At 35.7% G+C, this 26,542-nt stretch overlaps 1 protein-coding gene across 6 annotated transcripts in view; it reads left to right on the forward strand.

Moving 5' to 3' along the window:
• PAN3 (poly(A) specific ribonuclease subunit PAN3) overlaps nucleotides 1-26,542 on the forward strand; it is an 82,146-nt gene that overhangs the window by 44,781 nt on the left and 10,823 nt on the right. For 5 of the 6 annotated variants that reach the window (XR_011737537.1, XM_065830289.2, XM_071804542.1 and 2 more), the window contains 10 exons: nucleotides 855-1,005; nucleotides 8,838-9,085; nucleotides 9,644-9,748; nucleotides 10,406-10,463; nucleotides 11,608-11,769; nucleotides 11,937-12,053; nucleotides 12,167-12,268; nucleotides 20,105-20,270; nucleotides 20,703-20,790; nucleotides 25,843-25,982. Coding sequence is in view for 5 of the 6 variants with exons in the window: in XM_065830289.2 (XP_065686361.2) it covers nucleotides 855-1,005; nucleotides 8,838-9,085; nucleotides 9,644-9,748; nucleotides 10,406-10,463; nucleotides 11,608-11,769; nucleotides 11,937-12,053; nucleotides 12,167-12,268; nucleotides 20,105-20,270; nucleotides 20,703-20,790; nucleotides 25,843-25,982 (1,337 nt within the window). In the remaining variant the exon portion in view is untranslated. The remainder of the gene's footprint in view (nucleotides 1-854; nucleotides 1,006-8,837; nucleotides 9,086-9,643; nucleotides 9,749-10,405; nucleotides 10,464-11,607; nucleotides 11,770-11,936; nucleotides 12,054-12,166; nucleotides 12,269-20,104; nucleotides 20,271-20,702; nucleotides 20,791-25,842; nucleotides 25,983-26,542) is intronic. The other variant, XM_065830300.2, reaches the window with a different exon arrangement.

A 26,542-nucleotide genomic window follows, 5' to 3' on the forward strand; every position in this document is an offset into this window, starting at 1 on the left:
CTCTTTTGTTAAGACACTTTTGAGAGGTACTCTGAAGATTAAGTAATCTTCGGGCTTTTCAGTGTGTTCATGTAATAATCAGTTTTATTTCTTGGCTTACTTCCACTAATGTCTCTTGTAATTGGCTGTGCAATAAGCTTTTTGCCTTTTGAGATCATATTAGGATTTTCTTCTAACCCTCCCTACCCTAAAAACTCACACTCAAACACCCCTCCCCAACCTACAAAACCCTGTGCACAGATTTTAATAGAAATTAAAAGTTGCTTGTGTTATAATGTTTGATGTACTAATAAATACTGAATGCTTGATGGTTACCCTGCTGCTGTTTGATTCTGTGGCACCAAATTAAACTTTAATAATAAAGGTTACACAAATGGAATAGGTAATTCAAGCAGGAGTAAACTTCACAATATAAATAGAAATAGAAGCAGGAATTACTTCTTTAGTAGGAATAATTTTTACTGTTTTAATTTGAAACTGCTACTTAGTTTGAGATGAGATCTCAAGTCATGTAGGAAGAGTCTGTGTAGCAGTGGTGAGACCTTCTCAGTGTCAAGTCTGTTCTCCAACTGTATAATGTAATGCTTCTGGAAAGTCTTTTGCAAAATGTTTGTATGAACTTATTAATCAGCTGAAAGCTTTCTAATGCTACTGCAGACATAAGCTAGAAACATGTTTAAAGTTGTTTGTGCAGACCAGCTTCCGGTATCTGCTGTTCTTGTCAGCAAGCTGCGTGTAACTTAAATATATCCCCTGCACTTAGTAGGCTTGTCTAGAAGGTATTTTCTACCAAGTAGGCACTGTCCATCTCTTCACATTTAAAATAAACATTTAATTTGTTTGTTTTTAAACAGACACCAAATCCTTCTGCAAGTGAGTTTATTCCTAAAGGAGGATCAACCTCTAGGCTGAGTAATGTATCCCAGTCCAGTATGTCTGCCTTCTCTCAAGCCTTGTTCTCCCACCCCTCCATGGGAAGTCCTGCCACTGCTGGGCTAGCACCAGGTAAGTTGAGAGTAACAATTTGCAGTACAGTTGCTTCTTTTAAGTTAATGTCAAAGTTAACCCTGCATAGATAGTGATCAGATTTATCTGGTATAAAAGCAGCTACCTCTTGCTTTAAAACTTTAAGCATATGAATGTACAAGAGCTTGGGATTTATCTTCCAGTAGTATGGAAATCACACTGCAGGCTGTGAAATCTGTTCAGTCACAGAAGCACTGAGATTAACTCTGCCTCACTTTTACTCTGCCCCTTTTGGGGAAAAGGAGTCCTCAGTTATCACATGCTGCTCTCTATGCAGCTCTTGCCAGAGGTGGTACCTAAAGATGATGATTTGAACTACCCCCAGTCTAGAAGTGCACTGCAGTCTACGATGGATGTGTACTGTGACTATCACACTTTGATCTGCTGTTCTGTTTCTACAGTATGTCATCTAGAAGTAATTATTTTCAATGTTAATGAGTATGAGAACTTAAAAATCTTGACAGAAAAGAAAAAGTACAAGATAAGCTTATTCTAAAATAACTTGCTTTGCAAAGTAGTGGTAATTATTATTATATCTGTCATATGTAATCTTACAATTAAAACCAATTTATTATTACTTCCCAAGTTTAAAACCCTTACTGAAATGTGTTCCATGCAGTCATATAATTTTGAGTGGCAAGACCTTTTTTTTTTTTTTTTTTTACACTTATAGTTCAAGCTCTTCGTGTATCTTTTGGGCTTCTGATCTTAAGAAGATAGTTTAATTCTGGTATTTTTTTTAATAAAATAAAATAGATAAGATATAACCATCAGCAGATCTGGATATTACACATCACAGATCCTTTAGCAAATTTATGTACGTACTTAAACCTTCATCAATCTCTTGTGATGGACAGGAAGCATTAGGCAGCTGCCAAAAGGTAGAGAGGCAAATATTGTGAATGTGTAGGGTTTTTTAATCCAGTATTGGCAATTACCATCCATTAAATGGAACTACAGGTTTTCTTGATGCCAGGGAATAAATCTCAGTGTCAATTTGAAGGCAGCCAGCACTTAGTTCGCATGCTATTACTGTCAGAGCAAGCTGGGAAAAGTGAACAATGGTTCTGCTGACCAAATGAACGTGTTACAGTACTGTGTGATTCATCCTTAATTGTGCTGTACAGTCTTATTGGAAAACTGTTTTGTTTATATGCCTCTCAGCCTTGTCACCTGGATTGAAAAGTGTGTAAAGGATTAAATAGAATACAGTAAAATGATCTACTTTTGGAAAGTGTCCAGTGGGGTCTCAGAGGGATCCTTCACAGTCCAATTTCTTTACTATCTGTAAGTAATATTTGAAAGGATAAGTAACACTGTTGATGAAAGAAGTTCGTGCAACAATTTGAGCTCCTTGAAATATAGATTCCAATGCTGAAAACTATCCAGGTTCAAATACTATTGTTTATGGATGAGAGGGATGGGGGAATATTCACAAGAGCTAACTTCAGGCAAAGTTGGCTTGTTTTTCTGCTCTTCCTGTATAATTAAAAAGAGAATATAGTTCAGAGTAGGGATCTGGGTTGTGTGCTCTGAATTTCTCTAGAAGCTGCTTTCTCTACACTGAGTTCAGAATTCTCTGAGCCTAAATGTCCTGTGTAAATAATACTCATAGACATCTCTCTTTATTTAAATGGTTTACCTGTCAGCAATATACATTTTCAAACACTTCTGTTACTCAAGGTAAGTTAGAAGATGCTCTCTCTAAAATATTAGGCTTTTAAATAAGAAAGCAATATTTAAGTGTGGGTAAATGTCACCATTTATGTTATACTGGATAACAGAATAATAATAATAATAATAAAATTAAATATGTTCTGAAATTGTCATTAAAAGTATTGTTGAATCTGTTAGCTTTCAATAAGTGGAAACAAAGTCAAGTGAAACCCATGTAAAGAGTTTATAAGAATTTTCCTTTAAATAAAGATAAGTCTCCTTCCACTTAAATGGTGTATATTCTCCAGTAGAATAGCTTTGAGCAAACGTATATAAAATTTAAGCATTTGCATGCGATTAAGATTGCTTATAGTAGCTTACAGGGTACTGGAAAAAAATGGATGTTTCATAAGAAATAAGGAAATGTAGTAGGAATCATTTGTTAAAAGTACCACAGTTTAATTCACCCATAATGAAGCAGGTAAATGATAAGAACAAACCTTTGATTTCCTTTGTGATGATGGAAAAAATTAAATTCTGTCGTGTCTCTAATTTCTGAGATTTCCTTAAAGGTACTTTTAAATCAAAACCGCTTCTGACATCTAGTATTTCATAGGTAACTGTTCATAAAATTGATTATCCCTGGCAAATGTATTTTCTGCCTGTCTTATCAACAGTACTGCAGAAATACTGGGAAAAATGACAACTGAAACATAACGTGTTTTAATAGATAATTACTTGTTTCCACACCTGACATATCCATTAGGGTATAGCATGGAAGAAGGTTGCTCCTACTTTTATGTGTATTTACTTAGATAAATGCTTTCTAGCACAATATCAACACAGAGTCAGTCCTCATCTTGGTAGCCTTTAACAGAGTATGAAAACATACTGAGAGAAAATGTGACTTACACAAATACGTGGAGAAAATCGTTGTATTGAAGAGCTTTGAACAGATGTCCTTCACCCTCTCCAAACTTCCTTGCCTTAAGATCCCCTGAGCAATACCCTATTTTCGTTCCTTCCATTCCCATGCTAGCCAACACAACCTATTTATCATCTGTATGCAAAATTTAGTGAATTGTTGACAATCTTCAAATAGTACTTTTGCTAACAAGCTGTATAGCCTGTATAGCAGTTTGAGAGTAATAGCACCATTAAAATATGCAGCAGAGCATATGAAAGAAATTCATGAATGGTATCATAGTGATAAGACATCGTTGCTGTATTAAACTTGAGATGCAGAGCCCTCAGCAGAGAAAATATTTTTTTTGGCTTGGGTTTGCTTAAGGTTATAGCTAAAGAGTGATGCCTTTGTCAGTGATGGAAATGACAGCAAATTGCCGTTGCTTCTGTCTTTAGTCCAAGACAGGTTCCAAGCTTGTATGGAATGTAAGAAATCCCATTTCTGCTGCCTGTCTGAACCTGCAGGCTTAGGAGCATGAAGGTGATGTGCTGGTGTCCAGTGGACACATCTCAACTCATGATGAGCAGCAAGAGTGTAGTTTTTAGAGCTCCTGCCTCAGCTGGGGGTCGAGCACTTTCATCTGAGGCAGTTTGAGCAGCCTAAGGCTCTGAGAGCTTGTTCTGACCTCCTGTGTCACATATGGTGCAGCATTATGCGGAGGAAGCTCCACAGTCATGCCAGAATAACACAAGAGAGGAAGAAGGAAAAGAGACTATAAAATTTTTATCCCCAAAAAAGTGAGGAGAAAGAACTTATGACTGTAAAGTTTTTAGGGAATAAAGCATATTTAATTAACTTGGAAATATATAGGTTTAATGCTAATGACCTGATAGAGAGCTTACAATGAAAAGAAATATACAGTGAATTTAAGGATGCTGCTTGAAATAAGGTCTTGAAGTAGTCTGGTTTTATTATTTACTTTTAGTTATTCCTCAAAATGTACCTAGGAGCCTGGAGTATCTCTGAAGTACAAAACATTTTAGTAATAAAATAGTAAATGCTTGATATTTTTTTTTTATCTCTGTGTTCCAAGCCTTAGAGGCATAGCTATATGGTTTTAGATGAGTAAACTTGTAGGCAAAGGTAAGAAAGTATGTATAGAACATTTATTGGATTCCTTTGTTTTCAAAAAAATATTTGTTGTAGGCCAGCTGATTTTTACACACAGAGCTTAAGGAAATCCTGCTTCCTTAAGTTGTAAACTTCCATTGAATAAAAAAAATATAGACGTACGAGTCCTTAACGGGAATTCATGCTTGGTGTACTTTCTTGGATCCTGTTGACCTGTATGAATTCTTAGATTCAAAATACAACCTAGCTTTTAATTCAAAGACATTGCACACTGCAAAGCTTTATTAGGAGTGTTAATCTCATGAAATATCTTTGAGCACTATCTCAAATGCCTTTCAAATATAATGACAAAGAGGGATATGTAAATATCATCTCTCTGCCTAAAGTGAGAATAGCAGCAGGAGCTCCAAGTATGTGTAGGTAGCCTGTACAGTTGTTCTGAATACTGTGAAAAGACCCACAACCATTTCTGTGTTGGTATGATACAATGACAGCCACATACCGTGATGCCATTTTTTAACATGTAAATAATTGCAAAGTGAAAGAAGCCCTTTCTCCTTGCAGTTTACCTTTCAAGGTAGCATATGACTCTTCCTGGAGGGTACTGAGATCCACCAGTACAAGGAATTGGAGAGGTACCTTTCCTAGTAGATAAGTCTCAGGAAGGACGGTTTGAAGCAGCCTTTTTGGTGTTTATTGTAGTACTTCTGCGGGCATTTGAATTTTAATATAGGATAATGCTGAACTCTCACAGGGAAAGCTTTTTTTTTTTGCCACACACACATTGTTACCATTATATCTTTAGTACCATTTTTTGCTTCAGTATGAGTCAGTAGGAATATATATTAAGCTTTTAATACAGCTATTTTCTTTAATTCTCTTTGTGATTAAGTATTAATATTAGTAAGGTTTTAACTGATTGAAATACTAATGAAATTGGTGAGATCTGCTTCAGTTTGGGTACCCAGTTACTTGCTTCTGTAAGTACTTAGCTGTGCATCAGTTTCAGTGGAGTTTTTTTGTGGTATTTGACTCGTAATTAATATTTATTTAGACTCTACAGAGGGTGTCTCAGAATAATCTGTCACCTTGAATATTTGCCGACTCAACCTGTTGCTACCCGCTGCAGCACTAGCAGCAAATTTCTTCTAGGATATTGTTCTAGTACTTTAAAACCAAACTGTAGTCAGGCTTCTCTCATATCTTGAACTTACCATGTGTCTTGGCAAATGAGAAGCCTGTATGTTCTTCCCACCAGATGATTTTCATTGAACTGTCAAGGTCCTTCTAAAATCAGACGTAACTGAGGCTGGAAGGTCGTTTGAAAGGATTTGTATAAATCTGGATGTCTTCCTTTGCTTTCAATCTTGAGTTAATACACAAGCAAGGATATTAAGGATTTGTATTTGTAACCATTCTCTGGCAGGAATAAATTTTAAAAAAAGTAAATCTTGCAGTGGAAATTGTTTGAAATTGTATCAGTAAGAACTGCTAGTGATAGATTATTTTTCTTCTGAGAAACTTTCAGTAGAAGGTCACAATAGAATTTCAGCAAGGTTCCAAGTCATCACTTTCATTTCTACAATAAGATTTACAATATACTCTGTCTTGTATGTACAGTTTTTGTTTCAAAGTAGAGAAGTCTTCGGCTAATTTTTCCTGAGTATATATGGAGGCTACTGGGTCTTTTTCCTGGTTCCTACAATTGAATGTTTTATTGAAATAGAAGTTTCTTGAAGCCAGTTACTTCTATCTTGGTAGACATTACATGCTAGCAAGGATTTCAGTTAATACTGTGTTTTATGGGAATAGAGTGAAAAAGACACATCAGTGACTTCCCCTGGATGAAGAGAATCCCTTGAACATCATGGGCACAAATTGTAGACCTGCTTCAGTTTTATGGCCATTTTAGTTAGCCTTTGCATTCTAATAGTAATATATTGTTTCCTTTGAAATTGTTCTTTTCCCCACAATGGATTAAGAATGAATTAATGTTTTAGGCTTTTGTTAAAAATGTAGCCATCTGTGCAGCAGCTATTGAAATATTTAAGTATTGGTGACTCAAGGCAACTTTTACCTTAATGGAAACTTAATTACTTTTGTAGCATAAACCAATGCTATCGCAATGTGTAATGTTTTACATTCATACAGCTGAGTCGTAGAGATTTTTAGGAGGCTACTTATGTTACCATTCAGAACTACTTTAAAAATTAAACATTCAGAAGTGCGTATTGTAGTTCACATTTTATTAAGTTAATATACTAATCAGCAAGCAATTTCACAGTATTACTTATCTATAAATTGTGTGTATGTACATGTATTAATATAATGAAAAGCTCTGCCCCAAAAAAGTCTAGACATACTTTTATAATTTTCATATTCTTATATTGTAAAAAGAATAAATGTCTGAAGAGACCCTACTAAAGAGAAAGGCATAAGATTTTCCTTAGGGTTTACATGGGAATATCTTGTTTATTTTGTTGGAACTATTCACTTTCCAAGAATAAAAGAAATAATTGTGCTGAATTAAAATGTGTAGTTTTTGAGATGTCAAATAAATTATTTGAGCTAAATGAAAGGTTATAAATATTCTGTTAATTATATTAGGATAATATAGTTTCAAAATAATTTTCCCCAGCTACTGATTAAACCATTAAACTAAAATTATTTGCTTTTGTGATTTGTTTTTAAAAATAAAATAGGAGAGATGTAACTATGATACTGTAGACACAAATGTAAAAACACTCCTACATGTTACTGATGATGCATATCGAGAGCTCTGTGTACAATAACTTTATTGAAATAACTAAATAACTTTTTGGTAACTAAAATTTGTGTATGAAAAAAAAGTTGCTGTTTTTTACTCTAGTTAGTAGACCTTATAAATGGAAGTAATTTAAGCAAATGAATACCAGCTGAGTTCTTAACTAGAGAAGAATTCTTGGATGTCCATAGAGCATTAAATATGAAAGTTGTGTATCTTACATCCATTCAAAAAATAATTTAGAATGACTAATATAATTCTGACTCTTAAAGAAAAAGTACATCCCAAGTTGAACTGAGCATCAATAAGCTTCATGGATTCTCTCCTTTATATTAATCTGAGTACTTGGATATCTAGGATCTTCTACTCATAATACTAGGAGTTTTCTGAAGGATTATCTCTTCCTATCCCTGGGAGCTTTCTTTGACATCTGCTTTTATAAATAAGCATATCTGAAATTTCTGAGTACAATGACTCTCGAAGTAACTAAACTAGTTTTTGGTAACTAAAAAGTGTGTGTGCAAAAAAATTTGTCCCTGTTTTTCCACACTGATGTACTTTGTTTAGAAGCTGAGCTTCTCAAGTTTCAGTTGAGTTGCCTGTCTAATGCTGAGGGTGAGCACTGGTCAATAAAATAATTCTAAATAAATTTGAAAATCTCAGCATGAATGCCTAAGAACCTTCATATTCTTAGAAGTTATCTATGTTGCATATTAAATAGATGCTTTGGAGGATGATTTTTGAACATTATTATTATAGGAAAACATGATTTCTCCTCTGAAATTATTAAAAGTAATGTATTGTGTATTTATTATTTGTGTACTATAGTTACTGGAGATCCAACTCTAATACTCATTCATAGCTGTGGAGTTGGTTCTAGTAAAAGGTATACATGTAATTAGGTGTTGTGATGTACAGCTTGGTGAGCTCCGTTGACCAGTCATGTAACTGTTACAGGAACATTCAGTTATCATACAGGCCTTAATATTTTATCTTTTTGCAGCTTAGTAAACTCTCTTCTAGAACACAGCATTGACTTGATTCATCTCCCAATTTCTACTACTTCTGCGTCTTTCATTCCAGTTCTTCGTGTGTAAATCCTAAGTTCCCAAGCCCTTTCCTCTGAATTAAGCAAAGATTTTTGGGAAAATTTATCTATTCAGTCTTGCTCTTAATGTTTTACCTTTTAGCTCTTCACACAGATGTAGCAATCCTTAAGCATCTCATCTGCATAGAATATTCTTGGTAGTGAAGGCTGTTTTTTGTGTGTTTTTGTTTTCTTTTTCTTTTTTTCAAATTGCCATTTTTTTCATGACAAATTTGATCAAGAATATCTTCTTGTGTTTCTTTAAGGAATGTCACTGTCAGCAGGATCTTCTCCTCTTCATTCCCCCAAAATAACTCCTCATACATCTCCTGCTCCTCGAAGAAGAAGTCATACTCCTAACCCAGCAAACTATATGGTGCCTACTAGTGCCTCTGCTTCTGTTGCTAATGCTGTCTCTCAGCCTCCATCTACTGGCCAGGTGATCCAGAAGGAAACAGTGGGTGGAACGACATACTTCTACACTGATACAACTCCAGCACCTGTCACAGGAATGGTATGTTTGATTTCAATACAGAACTGTATGGAGTTTCCAAATGCTGAATTGGTTGATATGATTGTTCTTAATGCCCTTGAAACTCTTATTCTGTATGAAGATTTGGCTTTCTAATTGTTTCAATTTTTCTCCAAAATCACTGAAATTTAAGGACCGGGGAATTTTTAAATATATTTTTCGTTTAGCTCTGTGTAGAGTTTTGGGATTTTTTTCTACAACAATAGAAAAAAAGCTTTTGTTATGTATCTGAGGGCATACATACATAATGAGAAAACATGAAAAAATAAAATTTTTGTTTTGATAGGTTAAATAACTTATTTACAGTGGAGGGGAAAAGGCAATTACAAAAAAGTTAACTATGTACATACATACACTCTTGAAAGCATTGGTAGTGAATATCACATAAGGAAATTGCAATGTATTTGACAGTATATTTGTAACATGTACTATGCATGAAGACTTTGTAGTTCAGTAGTTCAACCTAAAAGGGTGACAAAAATATTCATTTTCCCTATCCTTAAGTATTTTAAACTGCTTCTTAAAATGTTTTACTTTCAGGTATTTCCAAACTACCACATTTACCATCCAGCTGCACCTCATGTTGCTTACATGCAGCCAAAAGCAAATGCACCTTCCTTCTTCATGGCAGATGAGCTCAGACAGGTAAGATGATAGGGAATTTAAAAGAAAATTGAATATCTTGGCAAAAAAAGCCCTAGAAAATCATTGATAGTAGAAGAGAAATAGCAAGCCAAAATCTGTGTAGTCAGTTTTCCCTGTGGAGAATTTGAAAAAAAAGAATAGTCCTGTAATGTGTGGAGTACAACAGGGGGTGGATCTGGATTACAACATATCTGACTGCAATCTATTCTGTCTTCCGTTATTTACTATTCAGCTATACGTTCTTATTTTGTGTATTGTTTTGGTGTGCATGAGTTCATCTATGTAGTGTCCCTTTGAGCTGTAGTCTTATCCAGTTTTAAAGTCTCTTACTGAAATGAAAGTATATGCAAGTGTTAGTTAATGAGCCCTTGTCTGAGGTGAGGGCTGGCTGTGACTTGTTTCAGTTTTGCTGTAGTAGGTGACTCTGTCAAGGTTAGCTCTTACTAATGTGTCCTCTGCAGCTCCTTTCTTCAGGCATTTATATGCTTTGTTAACATTTTCAAGATAGTTGTCTTCTCCCCACCCCGTCCTAGAAACTTGCATCAACTCACTGTTTTACTACAAGTAGCTGGTACTTCAAAGACAGTGTACTGTTATTTATCAAAGGTCATGAGCTGAATTATAATGATCAAAAACTGGACTTAATTTGTTTTGTAGGAACTGATCAACAGACACTTAATAACCATGGCCCAGATTGATCAGGCTGATATTCCTGGTAAGTGCGTGTTTCTTATAAACCAAACTGTGATCATGTTGTTCTGCAACCATACATATTCAAGAATATTAACAACATCTTGCAAAAAACCACCACTTGTTTTTAATTTTTCATGAAATTTTTCATGAATCATCAGTCTAAGCTGTGGATAACAACAATCGAAGTATTTCAGGAACATGAAATTTGTTTCTTCTGTGTTCTCTTTTTTTCTGTCATTTTTTTCTGTTTTGAAACTCCTGAATGGTTAGGAGTACTTAAAGTTGCTGAGAAAGGAAAGATCATTGAGGCAACAAAGAATTGTGGAAAACAGTATTGTATTACTCTGTGCATATTAGATATTCCTTTAAAGGATGCATATGTTCTTGAAGGCTGTATATAAACAAACTAGTTTGTTTTAAAGTGAGTTGGCTGGTATATCAGAGAAAGCTTTGTACTTGTTGTCAGGTAGGAGAAGCATGTTCTATTCATTGTAATTTGGCTTTTGGAGAATTTGCAGTTTGTATGCAGATTGGTTTAAACATTGCTTTTTTGGTTGCAGTATCCTTACTTCTCAAATGTGTGGTTAATGTTATAATTATACAGTAAAAAATGTGGTTTAGTTTACTAATCCAAATGCTGTACAAGTGTATCTCTTCTTGCAAGTGTAATCTTTTGATGTCATTTGTAAACCTTCAGCACCTCTCTATCTGTTTCAAAACTACTGTGTTACAACACATAAGATTCAAATTTGCCTCTTTGTGATGAAAACAGGGTTCTTACGGTGTTTATGGAACTCAGTACTACTTTATGAATCTGTGCAGGAAAAAAACAACAAAGAAAGGTAATTCAGAAAGGTGACTTTTTAAGGCAAATGAGAAAATGGCAGATGGAACTGTTCCTCTATTCTGTGCTTTTGTTTTGTTTTTAACTAGATGTAGCTGTTTTTCTGAAGACAGTTATTTTAGCACTGTGGAATCTCTCTTGCAAGGAACCTATATGTTGGTAATTAAAGCAAAAATAGCGCATTTTAACCTTACATGCACCTGAGAGGTGGTGCAAAGAACTTATGTATTAATGGTAGTCATTTTAATCTACTCTGCTACTGTAATAACTTTCTCAAAGTCAACTGACACCTAATGTGTTTCTGTGTATAAACTGATTTTAGCAGTTCCTGCGGAAGTGGACAGCTACCACAGTCTCTTTCCCTTAGAACCACTGCCACCACCCAATCGGATACAGAAAACAAGTAACTTTGGGTACATTACATCATGCTATAAAGCTGTAAATAGTAAAGATGACCTGCCATATTGCCTTCGGAGGATACATGGTGAGAAAAATTGAGTTGTCTCATTAGGACTAGCATTCCTAAGCATGTATTTTAACATCTGGTCGCATTTCAGTAGTTTCAGAAGAAATGTTAAAATAAAAAACTTTCCCTGAAAACATTACATTTTAAACCATTGGTTTTGGTTTTGTTTTTTTTTTTTCCCCTAGGTTTTCGTCTTGTTAACACAAAGTGCATGGTATTGGTTGACATGTGGAAAAAAATTCAGCACTCAAATATAGTAACCTTGCGTGAAGTGTTTACCACTAAAGCATTTGGAGAACATTGTAAGTGTTGTGGGGTTTTTTTTTTGCTGGTTTTCTTTTTTTTTCCATCTGATGTGTTGACTTTTTTCTAAATATGCTTGAGTTAGTAATTGTCACATGTTTCTGTTTTTAAGCTCTTGTGTTTGCATATGATTTTCATGCTGGAGGAGAGACTATGATGAGCAGACACTTCAATGACCCTAGTGCTGATGCCTATTTCACAAAACGAAAATGGGGTAAGGAAAACACATACAATACTTCTGTAAGCTATTTCCAATACTTAAGCAGTAAGTAGCTGGTCAGAAATAGTTGTTTAACTTAATTTTTTAGCTAATCAGTTCTGTCATACTGCATGAGGATTTGGACTAGAGAATTTTCTTCACTTTCTACTTGTAAAATTTCTGCATGTAGTTTTTTTTGAAAGAAAAGTATAACTGGAGTTAAAAGTTAAGGTGAAAGTCTAACAATAAGCAATTTACTTTTCTGGTCGTATTTGACTTATAACTACTTTGCAAAATTCATGTTGTTTGTAAGGGGTATTACAGTTCTTTTGACAGGGAAATAAGTTTGAACAGGACTGAAAGCCAAGAACTCTGAGGTTACAGGTCTGTCACTGGGTGATACTTGACACTGGAGACGTTTTCAAAATCGTAGAAGGCACATGCTATGTCAATTTACAAATGTTTTTTCCATATGAAGTATTATGAAGACCAATTAGACAGAGTTCTATTTAATGTTTTGAAACATGAAGTACTAGTTAAAACAAGAAACGGTTTGAAAAATCCTTGTAACATATTATTTTCAGACACAAACTTCACATCATAGGTCTGATCTTTTTTTTCAGGTTTATACTATAACGTCAAAGGAATCACTAAAGTTACATCCATTATACATTTGTAAATACAATCTGTCTGTGGCTCAGCAAGTTGCCCAGCAGACTAAAGGCTAAAGCCTCTTCCACACCAAACCACTGTGCTGCCAATCATAGTGTCTGTTAGGACCAGTTTGTGACCCACGCTGTCCCACAAACTGCATCCAGTTGTAGTGTGGAACACAATAGGCCGAAGCTATGAGTAGAGCTGAGACATAGATGTGCTCATTGCTGAATGGAATCACAGGACTTTGGGTAGGAAGGTACCCTTGGAGCTCTTGGCTCAGTTTCCTGCTTGATGCAGGACCAACCCAGAAATTAGATCCAGCAGCAGTGACAATCAGAAGACCGTGACCTGGCCTTGTTTATTTAATAGGTGTTCCCTAAGTGTCTTTAGGCTGCAAGTGTATGAAGAGAATTAGAAACTAATGCTTGTTCTTTTGTGTGCCTTTTGAAACAGAACCTTTTGCTGTGAATTCGATCTATTTCAAAAGTTGATGTGGAAAACTTTACTTGGCTGATAGATCAGAGTATAATGGATTGGTGATGAGTGAATACATTCCAAGGGTTTGTAGATCGCTTACATACTGAATAATTCCCACTGGCTTTGTTCTGAGCTGACCGGTATAAGTGAGCTTGGAACTTGATTTCTGCCATTGGTTTTGGTGGTATCTCAGACAGAGAAACCTAATTTGACTTCTCGTATCCCATGGCGAGTCAAAGAATGCGATTACAAATTCATTGAGCCTGATGTGAAGCTGATTTGGTAGCATATGTCTGGAACACCTACCGCCAGGTTAATGGTTGCTACATCCAGAACTTGACTTCCCAGTGTCTCCCACCCGTGGTTTCAATTTCCATGTAAATAAGTCCTTGTAATGTTTTTATACCTCTGTAGAGTATTACAGAAGAATGATGTCTGGTCTAGGTAAAACAGAAGTTACTGTAAAATTCTTGGGGGGACGTTCTTTTGTCGCACTGCAAATGAATTAAAATTTTGCTCCTATAAAGGGCAGTAATGTCTGATTAATCTATTAAAGTCCTTTGAAGGAAGATCCAGTAGGTAAGATCTTGGCTTTTCAATTACGTTCATCAGAGTCTCTAAAAGAAACTAAGTGACCATGAGACAAAAGAAAAAAATCCTTGTCCAGGTTATTAGCTGGTCAGAAAATAAGAGACAGGGTAAGAGTGAACAGTTGATTTTTACAGTGAAGGGAGATAACTGATGGAGTCTCACAAGAATATGTACTGGGAGTTGTATTTCTAAACACATTCACTTATTTTCACTGAAGATAAAGAATGGTCCGTCAAAGATTGCTGATAATACCAAATTATTTCGTTTGTTAAAAACAAAGGCCAATTGTGATGGATTGCAGAAGGATCTTACAAGACTCTTGGCAATAATCTAGCAGGTGATGTAATGTAAACCGATGTGATTGAGGGGAAAACAAAACTATAAAAATAAAATGATTGCCTTTGTCATGGCTGTTACCACTCAATAATAATAGATCTGGGGCTATAGTTAAGTAAATTAAGGAAAATATCATTCTCTTGCTGAATAGCAGGAATAGGAAATGGATTGGTGCAGATTATTAAGAAGAGAGTAAACAATGAAACAGAAGACATTATGTTCAAGATACGGGTGCATCCTACACTCAGATCTGTAGTTGTGGTCCTTCTTACACAATTTGAAGGGTGTAGAAGACCAGCAAAGAAGTCAAAGAGGTGACAGAGATAATCAAAGTCACGGAACAGTGAAGTGGAATAGTACTTTTCATGCTCTTAAAGATGCACGGGAATATGGTGGGGTTAAAAATTACTGGAATATAGTAGATATCTGAAAAATCATCAAGGCTAAAGGAAAAAATTAATAAGCAACAATAGTTTGCTATTTCTTCCAGCCTAGAACTACGGACTGTCAAATGAAACTAGCCAGGTAGCTAATTCAAAACCTGTGTAAAGATAATGAAGCCTTGGAACTTTGTCACAGGTTATTGTGAACATTTGCCTGGGTTCAAGGGGAAAGTGAGCTTACTTATGGGGGAGAAAATACTTGAGGACTGTTAACTGCAAAGACACTATGTCTAGCTCAGGAGTTCTCTGACCTGCAAATCATTGGAGGCTAGAAGAGTATTCTAGTTTTTTATGTTCATACACTTGTATCTATTGCAAGCTACTGTTCTGATTCTAGAATGTCTTTGAAACACGCTAGTGGGCTATCTGGAGCATTTATTTGACCTACTACAACTTAGTTGTGTAGGCATGGGCAGTCTTTGAAACTGGAAATAAGTTGTCAGTTTCTGTTATGCCAAACCAAAGTATTATTTAATTAAAAGGAACTGTTGCAGCAGAGTTTACAGGGATATGTAAGGAAAATAACTCTCTCCTACCTGGGACACTTCTCTTTACCTGCTTTTCCAGTATTTTTGTTAGATAAACTAGAAACAAGTCACTTGAAATTCTCCAATTTTGCCAAATCTTTCTGCACATCTTTGCTCTGGCCTTTCTTTTTTGGTAACTGCTGCTTTCTAGTCTGGTCCTCAGTAGAAGGAGCAATTTAAGAGAGAAAAATAAGATTGCATACCTATAACTTGATTTCTCAGAATTGCCTGCCTTCACGGATCCTTTCTCCGTCCCCTCACAGAGTTTCTTGGCCGTCTGCCTGCCTAGAGGAGACTCCCAAGAGAAGCAGGGGAATGGATGGAAGTTGGGTACTCTGCAGCATGAGGCCCAGATTAGTGCAATTGCTTTTAAAGGTTTTAGGAGGCACAACACTGTCAACCTGATCAGTGAACTCAGAGAATTTGATTTCAGGTATGCAACCTTATTTATGTTGAACACTCCAGTTGGCAACGTGAGACTTTGACAGTGAAAAGATGAGGTTGATGGTTTACATAGCTGTCTTGCATGTCACTGGTGTCAGTATGGTCAGTCTTTTTCTTTTTCTTTTTTTTTTTTTTTTTCCATGCCATTTACAGACTCTGATACAGAACGACTTTGGAAGAGATTTGGTATGGGAAAAAATAGCAGCTAATTTTTTCATTTTTTATACTGTAAACTAATATTTTTGTTACTTCTGAATTCTATAGAATTTATTGCCTGTGTTCTTTATTCGATGAAATATCCTCTTTAGGTGCTACAGTGTGATAATCCAATGTTATGTTGTATTTCCTAAATTTTCACAAGTTTTAAAATCGGGAGCTTGACTTTTCAGTTAATTATCACTCAGAGTACACTGATTTGAAAAGTTCCTTTTTGTTTGATTATCATTCCTCATATTGCTTCAGAACACTTATTTCTGTCAAAAGTGTCTAAACATTAAATCTATCGTTCTGGAACTTGTTGGTTTTCTTCCACCTTTCTGATATTTCTCCACTTAAGATTCGAATACATGTTAGTACATTTATCTCTGCAGAAGTGATGTTCTCTTTAAATTAGCAAGTTAACCCAAACGTGCTGAAATGTTCTTAGCAGTCCAATAATTAAATTGGTAAACTACATTCAGAATTTATATATTTTAAAATTGTCACGTAGAAAATCCTGACAAGTTAACAATAGCTACCCACTCCTGCCAGCAAGGCTTTTTCTTCGTCCTGATGAATTTTTGTGGTTGGTAGAGATAAGCATGCCTTTGAGATGTCCTTTGGTCTGTTTATTAAAAACACTCTGAGTAATTAAACATTGGTGTACATGCTGTTAATAGTAGTTTTCAGCACCACAGTTTCAGCTTTTCAACAAACAGATGCTTTCTAATGAAGAAGAGAAGCAAATTTCCTGGATCTTTTTTTCTTTTGGACACAGTAGTAGTATGTAATGTATGAAAATGGACTTTGCTTCTGACTTTACAGTTTTTGCATCCACAGTTGCTGAATGTTCATTCATAAACTACTTCTTAAATTGAAAAACAAAGAAGTTGTGTACTTAAACTGTAATGAAGAGAAAGAATCTGCAAATATTGAAAGTCAATGTGATGTTGTTGAGGACAAAATATTTGACTGATAATTATACTAACATACCTTTGGTGGAAGCTGGAACTTTTTCAAAGTCAATTCAGGCTTTCAATATATTTAGATTTTTTACAAAATATAGTGCTGCGCTAGTAGTTCAGAACCTTTTTGTATATTGAAAATTGGGAAATGCACAACCGAAACTCACCTTTCCCTGGAGAAAGGAGAGAAAGGAAGACTACTGCATTTATCTTACTTTCAGTGCTGTAACTTGGGAACACTGAGCAAACACTGAACAATTCACGCTTCTCAAGGTAAAAGACTGGTTTACAGGCCTGAGAGGTTGGGTTTGTGAGCAGCTGAATCTTTCACTGGGCTTTTTTTTCCTTTATATTTTTTTTTTCCCCTGTCCCTGAAACTGAGAATTGCTGTTTGTTAGCATGCTTCCTTCAAGTGTTTCTGGTGATGTAAAACAGGTCCTACTGCTGGTGGTCCCAGCTCTTCCTTCCCACCCTGGGACTATTCCTGGCTTTCTTTGCTTTGAGGAATTGAATTTCATTTGAATGGATTTTAAACAAACGAAAAAGTATTATACACATGCCCACTAGTGCAAAGGGGACATTTCTTGCTAAGTTGAGAACATCATACCACAGAACTTAAAAACAAATAAATAAATAATGCTGACAATGAGTTTATCTTAATACAGCAAGGAGGAGTAATGGATAACCCATGTGTTTGGGATGGCAGTTCTTTAAGTTTTAATCTTCTCCATTAATATCTGCGTTCTGCACCTTATTGAGATGAAGGTAGTGGGATAGGTGAATCTGCCCTGCAGTAGGTGGGAAGAACATAATCTGAAATTTTGTATGTTGTAGCTGTGGATTCAGCCTGTGGTGGGAAGCCTTTTTCAAATCAACCCTGAAACCTCTAAAATACCACTCTTAATTTTGGTCATTTTTGTAGCATTTTCTTATATTGTGATGTTTTCCACTGTGTTCAGCACTGTTTCAAAAGCTTTCCACTGTGTATTTTGCCTAAAGAATGAGGTTTTGGGTCTCGTCCTCACTCGAGTGCTGTCTGTGGCAGGCCTGATGGGCCTTCAGAGCACATACTTTATAGTCAGCAGTGCAGCAAACTGGGCTGCTTTTAATCTTACTTGTTTTAAACATATATATGTGCATGTGTAAGACAGCGTTTCAAAACTGATTGCTCAAGTGTTTCAGCTTGTACCTTTAGTGTATGGGAATGTGGGTTGCAACCAGCCAGCCTGGAAGCAGCAGTGTAGATTTGCCTGTAGCCTCAAGCGTGTCTTTCTAGTGGTAAAACAATGTTATTGCTTGATGGAGATTTTTCTGATAGAGGGGAGAGGCTGTGCTGAACTCTGATCTTTCAGCTTTTCAACATGTGCTGGATACTCTCTTGGTTACCTGGCTTTTATCTGGAAATCAAAGGACAAGTGCTCTTGTTTTTAAGTTGCATGCAGAAACATAACACCAGAGTTTTCTCTGCCTTTGGGATATTATAGCAACATTTCTGTTCTGGACATACTTTTGTCATACAAAGAACTCCATCTTGCAGTGTCTGTACGTATTCCTGTTAAACATATCACACATGTTGCTGTTTACTAAATGTAGAGTGTATTCCATAGCAAGTAGTAACTAGAGAAAGAGCCTCAACTAATAAAGGAGGCTATATCTCCTCAATTGCTTTTGTATCATGATTCTCTCTCCTTCAGAATGACAAGAATTACGAGGGGAAAAAAGTTTGCTAGTGAGGCTTCTGGTATGCTGGTTTGTGGGAAGTGATTTGCATAATGATTCATCAAGAGGCCAGAAAAAAACAAAGAATATCTCATTATATTCAGCCTTCAATAGACATGCCAGGCTTATTGTTATTTAAAGAAGTCAGTCCTGATCTTTATAATCTAAACCAAAGCACCTTAAACCTGAAAAATGATCTAAAGTCTAAAAACAAAGAAAAGCTCAGACAGGAAAGCTGGGAACACTCCCAACCCATCACCCCAAAATCAGTAAAATTTCTAAGTAAAAATTTTTCAGTAATGTTTCATGGTTTGACTAGTGTGTATATATGTATGTGCATGTGTGGACACATGCAAGGACACACAAACTTATTTTGAGCAACTGCATAGATGTTCATGTGCTCCCATAGGGAGAGGAAAAAAGAAACAGACAAAACAAACTCAAAACCCCCAAGAAACAAATGTTTGGAAGAGAGGACTGCAGTCAGTTTACAACTGAATTGGATGCTTACATGATTTTATTGAGTACTGATGATTTTATTGAGTACTGATGATTTTATTGGTCACAAGATTAGTAGTGAGGCAACCTCAAAAAAATGCCTTATTTTGTAAAATTAAGATGCACCGTCATACTGTGGATGTATTTTCTTCTCTTACCTCAGCTTTGTGCCATGCTAACAGTAATAATTTCTTTGTATTACACACATCTTACTAAAAATAACATTTGTTATCTCTATCTTTGTTTCCATCTGTGGCTCAGTATTACTCAGAAACAGTTTAACATAGAATTTGGGTGTGTTTGCAAAGAATTAGTTTTGGTTTTGAAAGGAAGGAGGACTGTAAATTTATGTGGGAGGGGTGCATTGCTTTCATATGGCCCATTGAATAGGGGTCATGCAGTGATGACTTGTCAGGGACCGGGGTCACAGCAGAACGTACACGAAGTTGTGTTCAGTGATGTTGAGCTACCAAATCTTCCAGTCTGATTTGCCCATGTAATTTTAAACTAGCTTATTTTTTTTCTTCGTCTTATCAGATGATAGAGAATGTGTAATTTTTAAGCCTTCCTACAATAAATGGGGTAAAATGAGATTTGTTGCAGCTGTTGTGGTACATGCTTATTGTTTCAGAATACCAGCATATTTAGATGTACCACCTACTTTCAGCAATTTTTTAGTGCTCTTTTCATAATGATTATTCATCCTAAACTTTAAAATCAGCATGGTTTTCCTGAATATGGGAGTGAAAATAATACCACCTAATGAATTGTCAACATTTTAAACTATGGTATCCTTCAAAAAAACCCCAGCCTAAACCAAACAAGAAAAACCTCAACCCCAAACCAACCAACTGTTAAAGTATGATAGGTATGTCTCTTGGGGACTGTTAAGGCTTGAATGAAATGTATGTGTAAGTTAATTATATAATTCAAAATATTCTAATTTGAATTTTGATTAGTAGCCTTCTATTGATGCTTGCAATGTTTTGCTTCTAGGTCAGCATGATGGACCTCTACCACGGCAGCATGCTGGATTGCTTCCAGAGTCCTTGATATGGGCATATATTGTGCAGCTCAGTTCTGCATTACGGACCATTCACACAGCAGGGCTGGCGTGCCGAGTCATGGATCCAACAAAGATTCTAGTAACAGGCAAAACAAGGTGATGGAAGTGTTAGTTCTCACTCTGTTCTTGTGATCTGTGTTCAGGGTAGCTGCTGACCATGCACCACTTGGGAAAATAGCAAACTCTGACTAGGAAGTTCTGTTACTTTTAACTGGCATAAGACAATGTGCTAAAACTTGTAATTTTTTTTAAACTTCTATAACCATATTTTGGGAAAACTTATGCGTTATTCTCAAAGTACTGTTCAGATCCACTACTAACAATCTAGAAATTTGTTGATTTGTAAACTGAAGACTGTTCACTATTTTATCAAATAGTAAAATTAGTATTTTCTGCTTCATAGTAATTTACTGAGTACTGGTGACTTATACCATATCAAAGTATTCCATGAATGCTAGACAAAAAAAATCAAGTAACCAACAAAACTTAATGACACCTATTTACTTATTTCTTTCCTCATTCCTAAAGGTTACGAGTTAATTGTGTTGGAATCTTTGATGTTTTGACATTTGACAACAGTCAAAATAATCCACTGGCATTAATGGCTCAATTTCAGGTAAGGCAACAGTCTGTAGTTAGATTGGTGACTTGACATAGGGAATACTGAGAACCAGTGTGATTCCTTTTGGAAGACAAGTATTTTAATTAAACTATAGTCCAATATGTCTGTCCCTAAATAACTGTACTTTTTTCATTCCTAATTTGATCTTGGTTCTGCTAAGCATTGTTGAAATTTGCTTGTAATTTAGAAAGGAGAATGCTCATTTAGCTTTCTTTTGCTTCTGAAATTTTAGCTAACTCAACAAACAGGATGAATTACTAGTATTCAACAAACTTAAGTCAGAAGTGATTGGAAATACAAATTTTTCAAAGGAAGGAAAAGAAAAATCTAGTGTTAGAGATCAAAAAATCATGGTTCAGTAACAGTTCTTGCTCTGCTTTGTTTTGTTATTTTAACAAAAATAACTTAAGTATTGAATACCTGTTCACAGAGGAGTAAGATCTTCTAAGTGAATGCACTAAGGCCTTAGTCCTAAATGCTTCTAGTGTACCTTTATTTTAGGCTTCTAGTTTTTCTGTGCTTTCCTGACGTTCTCCAAAGTGTAGACTCTGCATAGTTCCTGAATTAAGAAGAATCCCTTTAGACTTAACAAACTATTCCACAGTGACCTGGAACATCACTGAGTACAGGAGGCCTCTTCCACTCAGGGTAAAGTACGTTGCTTCAGCATTCGTCACATACCCTGTCCATACTGGGAGTGAAAGACTACAGCAGGGAGTTGGATTTAATTTATTTTCATTAATTCAACTTATTCACTGTGAGAAATCTGCTTATTCAGAGTCTTCCAGTAATAAATGAAATGTTTGAACCTTGGCCAGGCAAAAAGTAGTTTATTGGAGACCATGTCCTAAAACATAGCAACTTTTTTTTTTTAATTATACAGTAAAGCCATTTTCAGTGTACTTTGAGTAGTACATCAAAGGATTCCCTGCTCACCCTAAGCTACATATCAATGGGCTTTTGGTGATAATTTTGTGGAAAACAGCTGAGAGAAGATAGGAATACATGCAAGCAAGGGATTCAGTGTCTAAAACTGTAATGAGATTTTTTTAGAATTTAAATACTACTTTAAATTTATTTTAATTGCACCTGGGATAGAGATCCTTGTGAGATACTGTGACCTTCAAGTAATTTTAAAGCAAAACATTTCATGTACTTGGAGGTACAACTCTAAAAATACTTGCAGGTATATGAGTCTGTCAAAAGCATTTACCATTGTGGCAGCCTAACACTTGGCAACTAACTTGCTTGTTAATGCCCATTTTTGTTTAGGGGGGATGGTTTTGCTTTTTTAATACATTGTTAATATCCAAATTGTTCAGGAATCACTGCTAATCCAGAAAAGAAATTGGAGTTAGAAAATATTGTATTGCCTTTTTTTGTCACTTCCTCTAGAAGGGCTCGGCTTTCACTGTCCATTTTGTTCATTCAAAGATTCTGGACTGAGTTCATTCCTTGAAATTCACAGTCATTTATCATCCTCTACCTTTGTTTGTCCTAGCCAGATAAAATTACAAAATAACAGCTGCTGCTTGTCCTTTTTCCTCTTGATCCATGACCTAGTTCCTGAATTCCTCTGAGACTCCTGTGACTGTTAAAAATGTAGGTTATCTCTTGGTCTGCTGCCCAGCTAATATGCATTTCCTTGTTGCTGTCTTCAATGGAGGAAGGTATTTTTGTTAGCATTTGTCGCTTTCTGGCTATTTCCCATTGTTAATATAGATAGGAAGGAGTTAGCCAGAACAGCAAGAGGCTGTGCAAAAGGAATGCAATTGTTCTTTACAATCCTTGTTAAACACATGAATTTATATGATCATTTCAGAGTTAAATGAAGGCACAATAAGGGAAGCTAAAAAGAAGTAAATGAAATATGAATGGCTGTTTACATTAAAACCAAGGTGTTAAATCTATATAAATTCCAGCACATAATTTCCCACACCTGAGTCTTTCAGTTTTGTCAGTCAATCATGAGGTACAGATGGGAAAATGGTAAATGGTGGTGTAGGAAGCAGTAAAAAGGCTTAATAAATATTTCTGTATTTGGAATAAAATGAAGGTGAGTTCTCTCCATTAAAAAAATGAGAAAACAAGTTTTATTGATTTAACAAGGGCTATAAGGTTACATTTTCTCAAAGTAAATATTTGTAACTCAGCAAACCAAAATAACTTTCACATACACTTCTCCCAATTTAAAGAAACTAGTTGAAGAGGCATCTAAAATATTAATGTTTGCTTTACAAAAATAAATAATAAATAAAATCTAGGAACTTGGAGGGACTTTTAAGTGCAGTTCCAGAACTTAAAAGGATAGGTGTATCCACAGAATTGTAGAGTGGATGAGATTATATTGATCCAAGCAAAGCAGTGGAACTGGATAAACAGAAATGTCAGTTCCAAAGAGTTTATGTGAAATGGGCCTTGTAAAAAATAAGATTTATTTGACTAGCTTACATGTCTGAAAGATAAACCCAAGTGTATAAAATGCTGAGGTGTATCCAGGGCACTTGGCATAGTAGCACTTACTTTTTAATATTAAAAAATATATATATGCAGAAGGGAAAGGGTACCTGTTCAATTAAACTTCAAATTGCTCACTAATATACTTGAAATACATTTGATAACAGGGAGATACTAATGAAGAGGACTGTTTCTGAATTTATCTTCTAGGGGCTGCTTTTTAGTCCAATGCTATGTAATATTTCTGTTAACTAACTAGATGATGATGACATTTCTACTAGCAAAGCTTTCAGGAGATAAGAGATGTTATTACAGGTTACAGTTATGAATTGAATTGCTAATTAAATGGTCATTAGTTGCATGTAAGGTACATTTTTGAACAAAAGGCAGCCTGTACTTAAAAGCTGTAAAGCTTTTCCTTGACAATGAAAATCAACTTAGTATGACTTAGGAGTCACTGTTGATAGTTACTGTAGTAAAAGTCTTTTGGCAGGTCTGTGGCAAAAGGAACTGGTATGACCCATAAATATTTGAAAAGCTGGTATGGAGTATAAGCAGGGAAATATGATCGTGGCTGGGGTTGATCTGTACCTTGTACTAGGGGAGCCTACTATAGGAATACAGCATTAATTTCTGGCGTCCCTTCTCCAGGGAGGTCTAGTAATTGTGTGCCTCTTTTAACCTTTCTCTGTCTGGAAGCAGGAAGAGCTGAATCTGTTGACATTTTCAGAAGCAGCATTAGGGTCTAATAGGTATATGTGGATTTCTTCCTTATAGAAGAGATGGTTCACCCCAGCTTCTGGGAAGTTGTGTTCCCTATCTGTGCAGATAGTGTGTCAGTGGATGGTAGTTTGATCCCTTCTAAAATAGGAATCTGACTCCCTTAAGTTTTTGTGGTCTATCCCCCTGTCTTTACCTATCTTTGTGCACTTATGAAACATAAACCATGGGCCATTGTAATAACATTTTATTGCCAGGTTTCAGCTGTCAGTCAGTAGTGAGGTGCCTCCAGAGAGCAATTCACCTTGCTCAAAATCTGAATTGTCTTGCAGAATACAGGTATCTTGATTCTATCAGACTGAGTCGCTTGAGGGTCAAGTTAATAAAATTAGTGGAATGAATCTAAGCCACTTCTGCAACTAAAGTTAAGCATGTAATTTGAATTGTGTGTGTTTGAGGCTGAATTGGTGTGTTGTATCATGTCTGCCAGTTTTTCTATTAGATGTACTTTGCAAAACAAACAAAAATTAATGTTGCAAGTCAGATGCTCAAAAACCCCACAAAAGCCTGGAATTAGAATTTCCTGGCTAATGTTAATGTAGGCTCGCTCTTAAGCATTTTTAAAATCTAATGCAGTCTGTATTATGAAAACATCTATGTAAAGGAAGACTAGTTTTTCACAAGGTCTTGCCAGAAGTTTTAAATTTTGTGTGTATTGGTCAGGGTTGTTTGATGATAGCAGATTTATTTAGTAGACATACTTATGAATTATTAAAAGTTGAAAGGTGTTAAGTGTAGAGGACTGCAGAAACAAGAAAGATCATCTCATGGCTAGTACAAATACATACATACTTCTAAGTCTTTTGGAAGGGGAAAAAAAATAATAAAAATGCTATTGTGCCAGGTGACAGATGTCTCTGTATAGAATCCACATCACCAAGATTCCTGTTTAGTACTACAGTAGTGTCCTCAGCTGCTAAAATTGACTACTTGGTGGTGGAAGCAAATTGGTTCCCACCGGGATGGAATTTGTTTGCTTGTTTTACTTGCCAAAGTACGAAGGAATGCCGATACTCAGGAATCCCTGGTTCCATAGGAGATAGTCTAGCAAATGCCAGTCCCATTTCCTTCTCCAGCACTTTTTGTCCTTATTTCTGTCTCGTTTTCCATGTCCTCTTTCTGTCTTCATTAGCTACAAGAGTGCTGTGCTTTTTAACTTCTGCCATGTTGCGTATCCATGTTTAAGTCATGCTACTTAATCATACTTGATATGGAAACAGCAGGGACATTGAGAGACTTGGAAATGTTTTCATTACTCTGTCCCTCAGCGCCTGGGAGATGTGGCTGCAGGGAAGGCTCTGCTCAGCCATGCAGCCAGAGGCAGGTGAACGTAGTTACCCCTCTGGATAACCAGTGTGAAAAGATGAGAGTCCAGAAAATGATGTTTCTGTTGTAGTAAGTCATCCTTGATATGCATCTCATATTAGGAAGACTTGCCACCAACTCCTTGACACCTCAGGAGCAAGTGTGTGGGTGGTTAGGAGAGTGTTTTTGCAGACCTTCTGCTCACTACATAGGAGTTCTCTCTGGTTCTAAAGCTACTACTTAAGCTAAAAGTAGGTAAATTTTAAGCATTCAGATATAAATGTAATACCTAGAAATCACCAAGTATCAGGACAGATTTTCCTCGGCACTTTTTAACTACTATAACTTGGACAGTTTTATTGAACTATAATTTGAATAGCTCTTAGTTTAGTTGCTTAAACTCTTCTAACATTATTGAAGAACTATCTTTTTTTAAATGCCATCTAGTACCCTAGGTAATATTTATCTATACTAAAAATCTTATCTGTGTGTTTTCCTTGTTAGCAAGCAGATCTGATCTCCCTGGGGAAAGTTGTATTGGCTTTGGCTTGCAATTCTTTATCAGGAATTCAGAGAGAGAATTTGCAGAAAGCAATGGAACTGGTGACAATCAACTATTCCTCTGATCTGAAGAATCTGATTTTGTAAGTTTGCTACTACATGTTTGTTGGGGTTTTTTGTTTGTTTAAAAAAAAATTAAAGGAAATTATTACTTTTTTAAACATACAAATGAAAGTGTCATAATATTTTCAGAAGCAAATAAGATTAGATATAACTACTGACAGAGTTGTCTGCATGCCTTTTCAATGCATTGTTAAACATTATAATTTAGAATGAATTTGTATAATGTGTATTTTTATGATATAGCTAATCAAATGAATGTGCTTTCTTTGCTAACTGCAATTAAAGCTCCTGATAAGAATTTAATTTCCAGCTTAAACAAAACAAACAAGCATTTAAATTTGTCTTCAATACTGGGCTTTTTTCCCTGTTACCTAAGTAGTGATGTGGTAGTCTTATCTCACAGTTCAGAATGTGTTGGGAAATAGGCACATTGCTTTTTTGACCAAAGGGTTGAGTGCTAGTTTTTCTTGTCTGTGTATTATTACTCTTCAGAAGAGGAGAAATGGTGACTATATTAACCTAAGAGGAAAAAGTAGAAATCTCTGTCCCCTCCCTTATTTGAAAAACAGTTATGCGACAA

This window comes from Patagioenas fasciata, chromosome 1 (assembly GCF_037038585.1).
Source record: "Patagioenas fasciata isolate bPatFas1 chromosome 1, bPatFas1.hap1, whole genome shotgun sequence".
NCBI lineage: Eukaryota > Metazoa > Chordata > Aves > Columbiformes > Columbidae > Patagioenas > Patagioenas fasciata.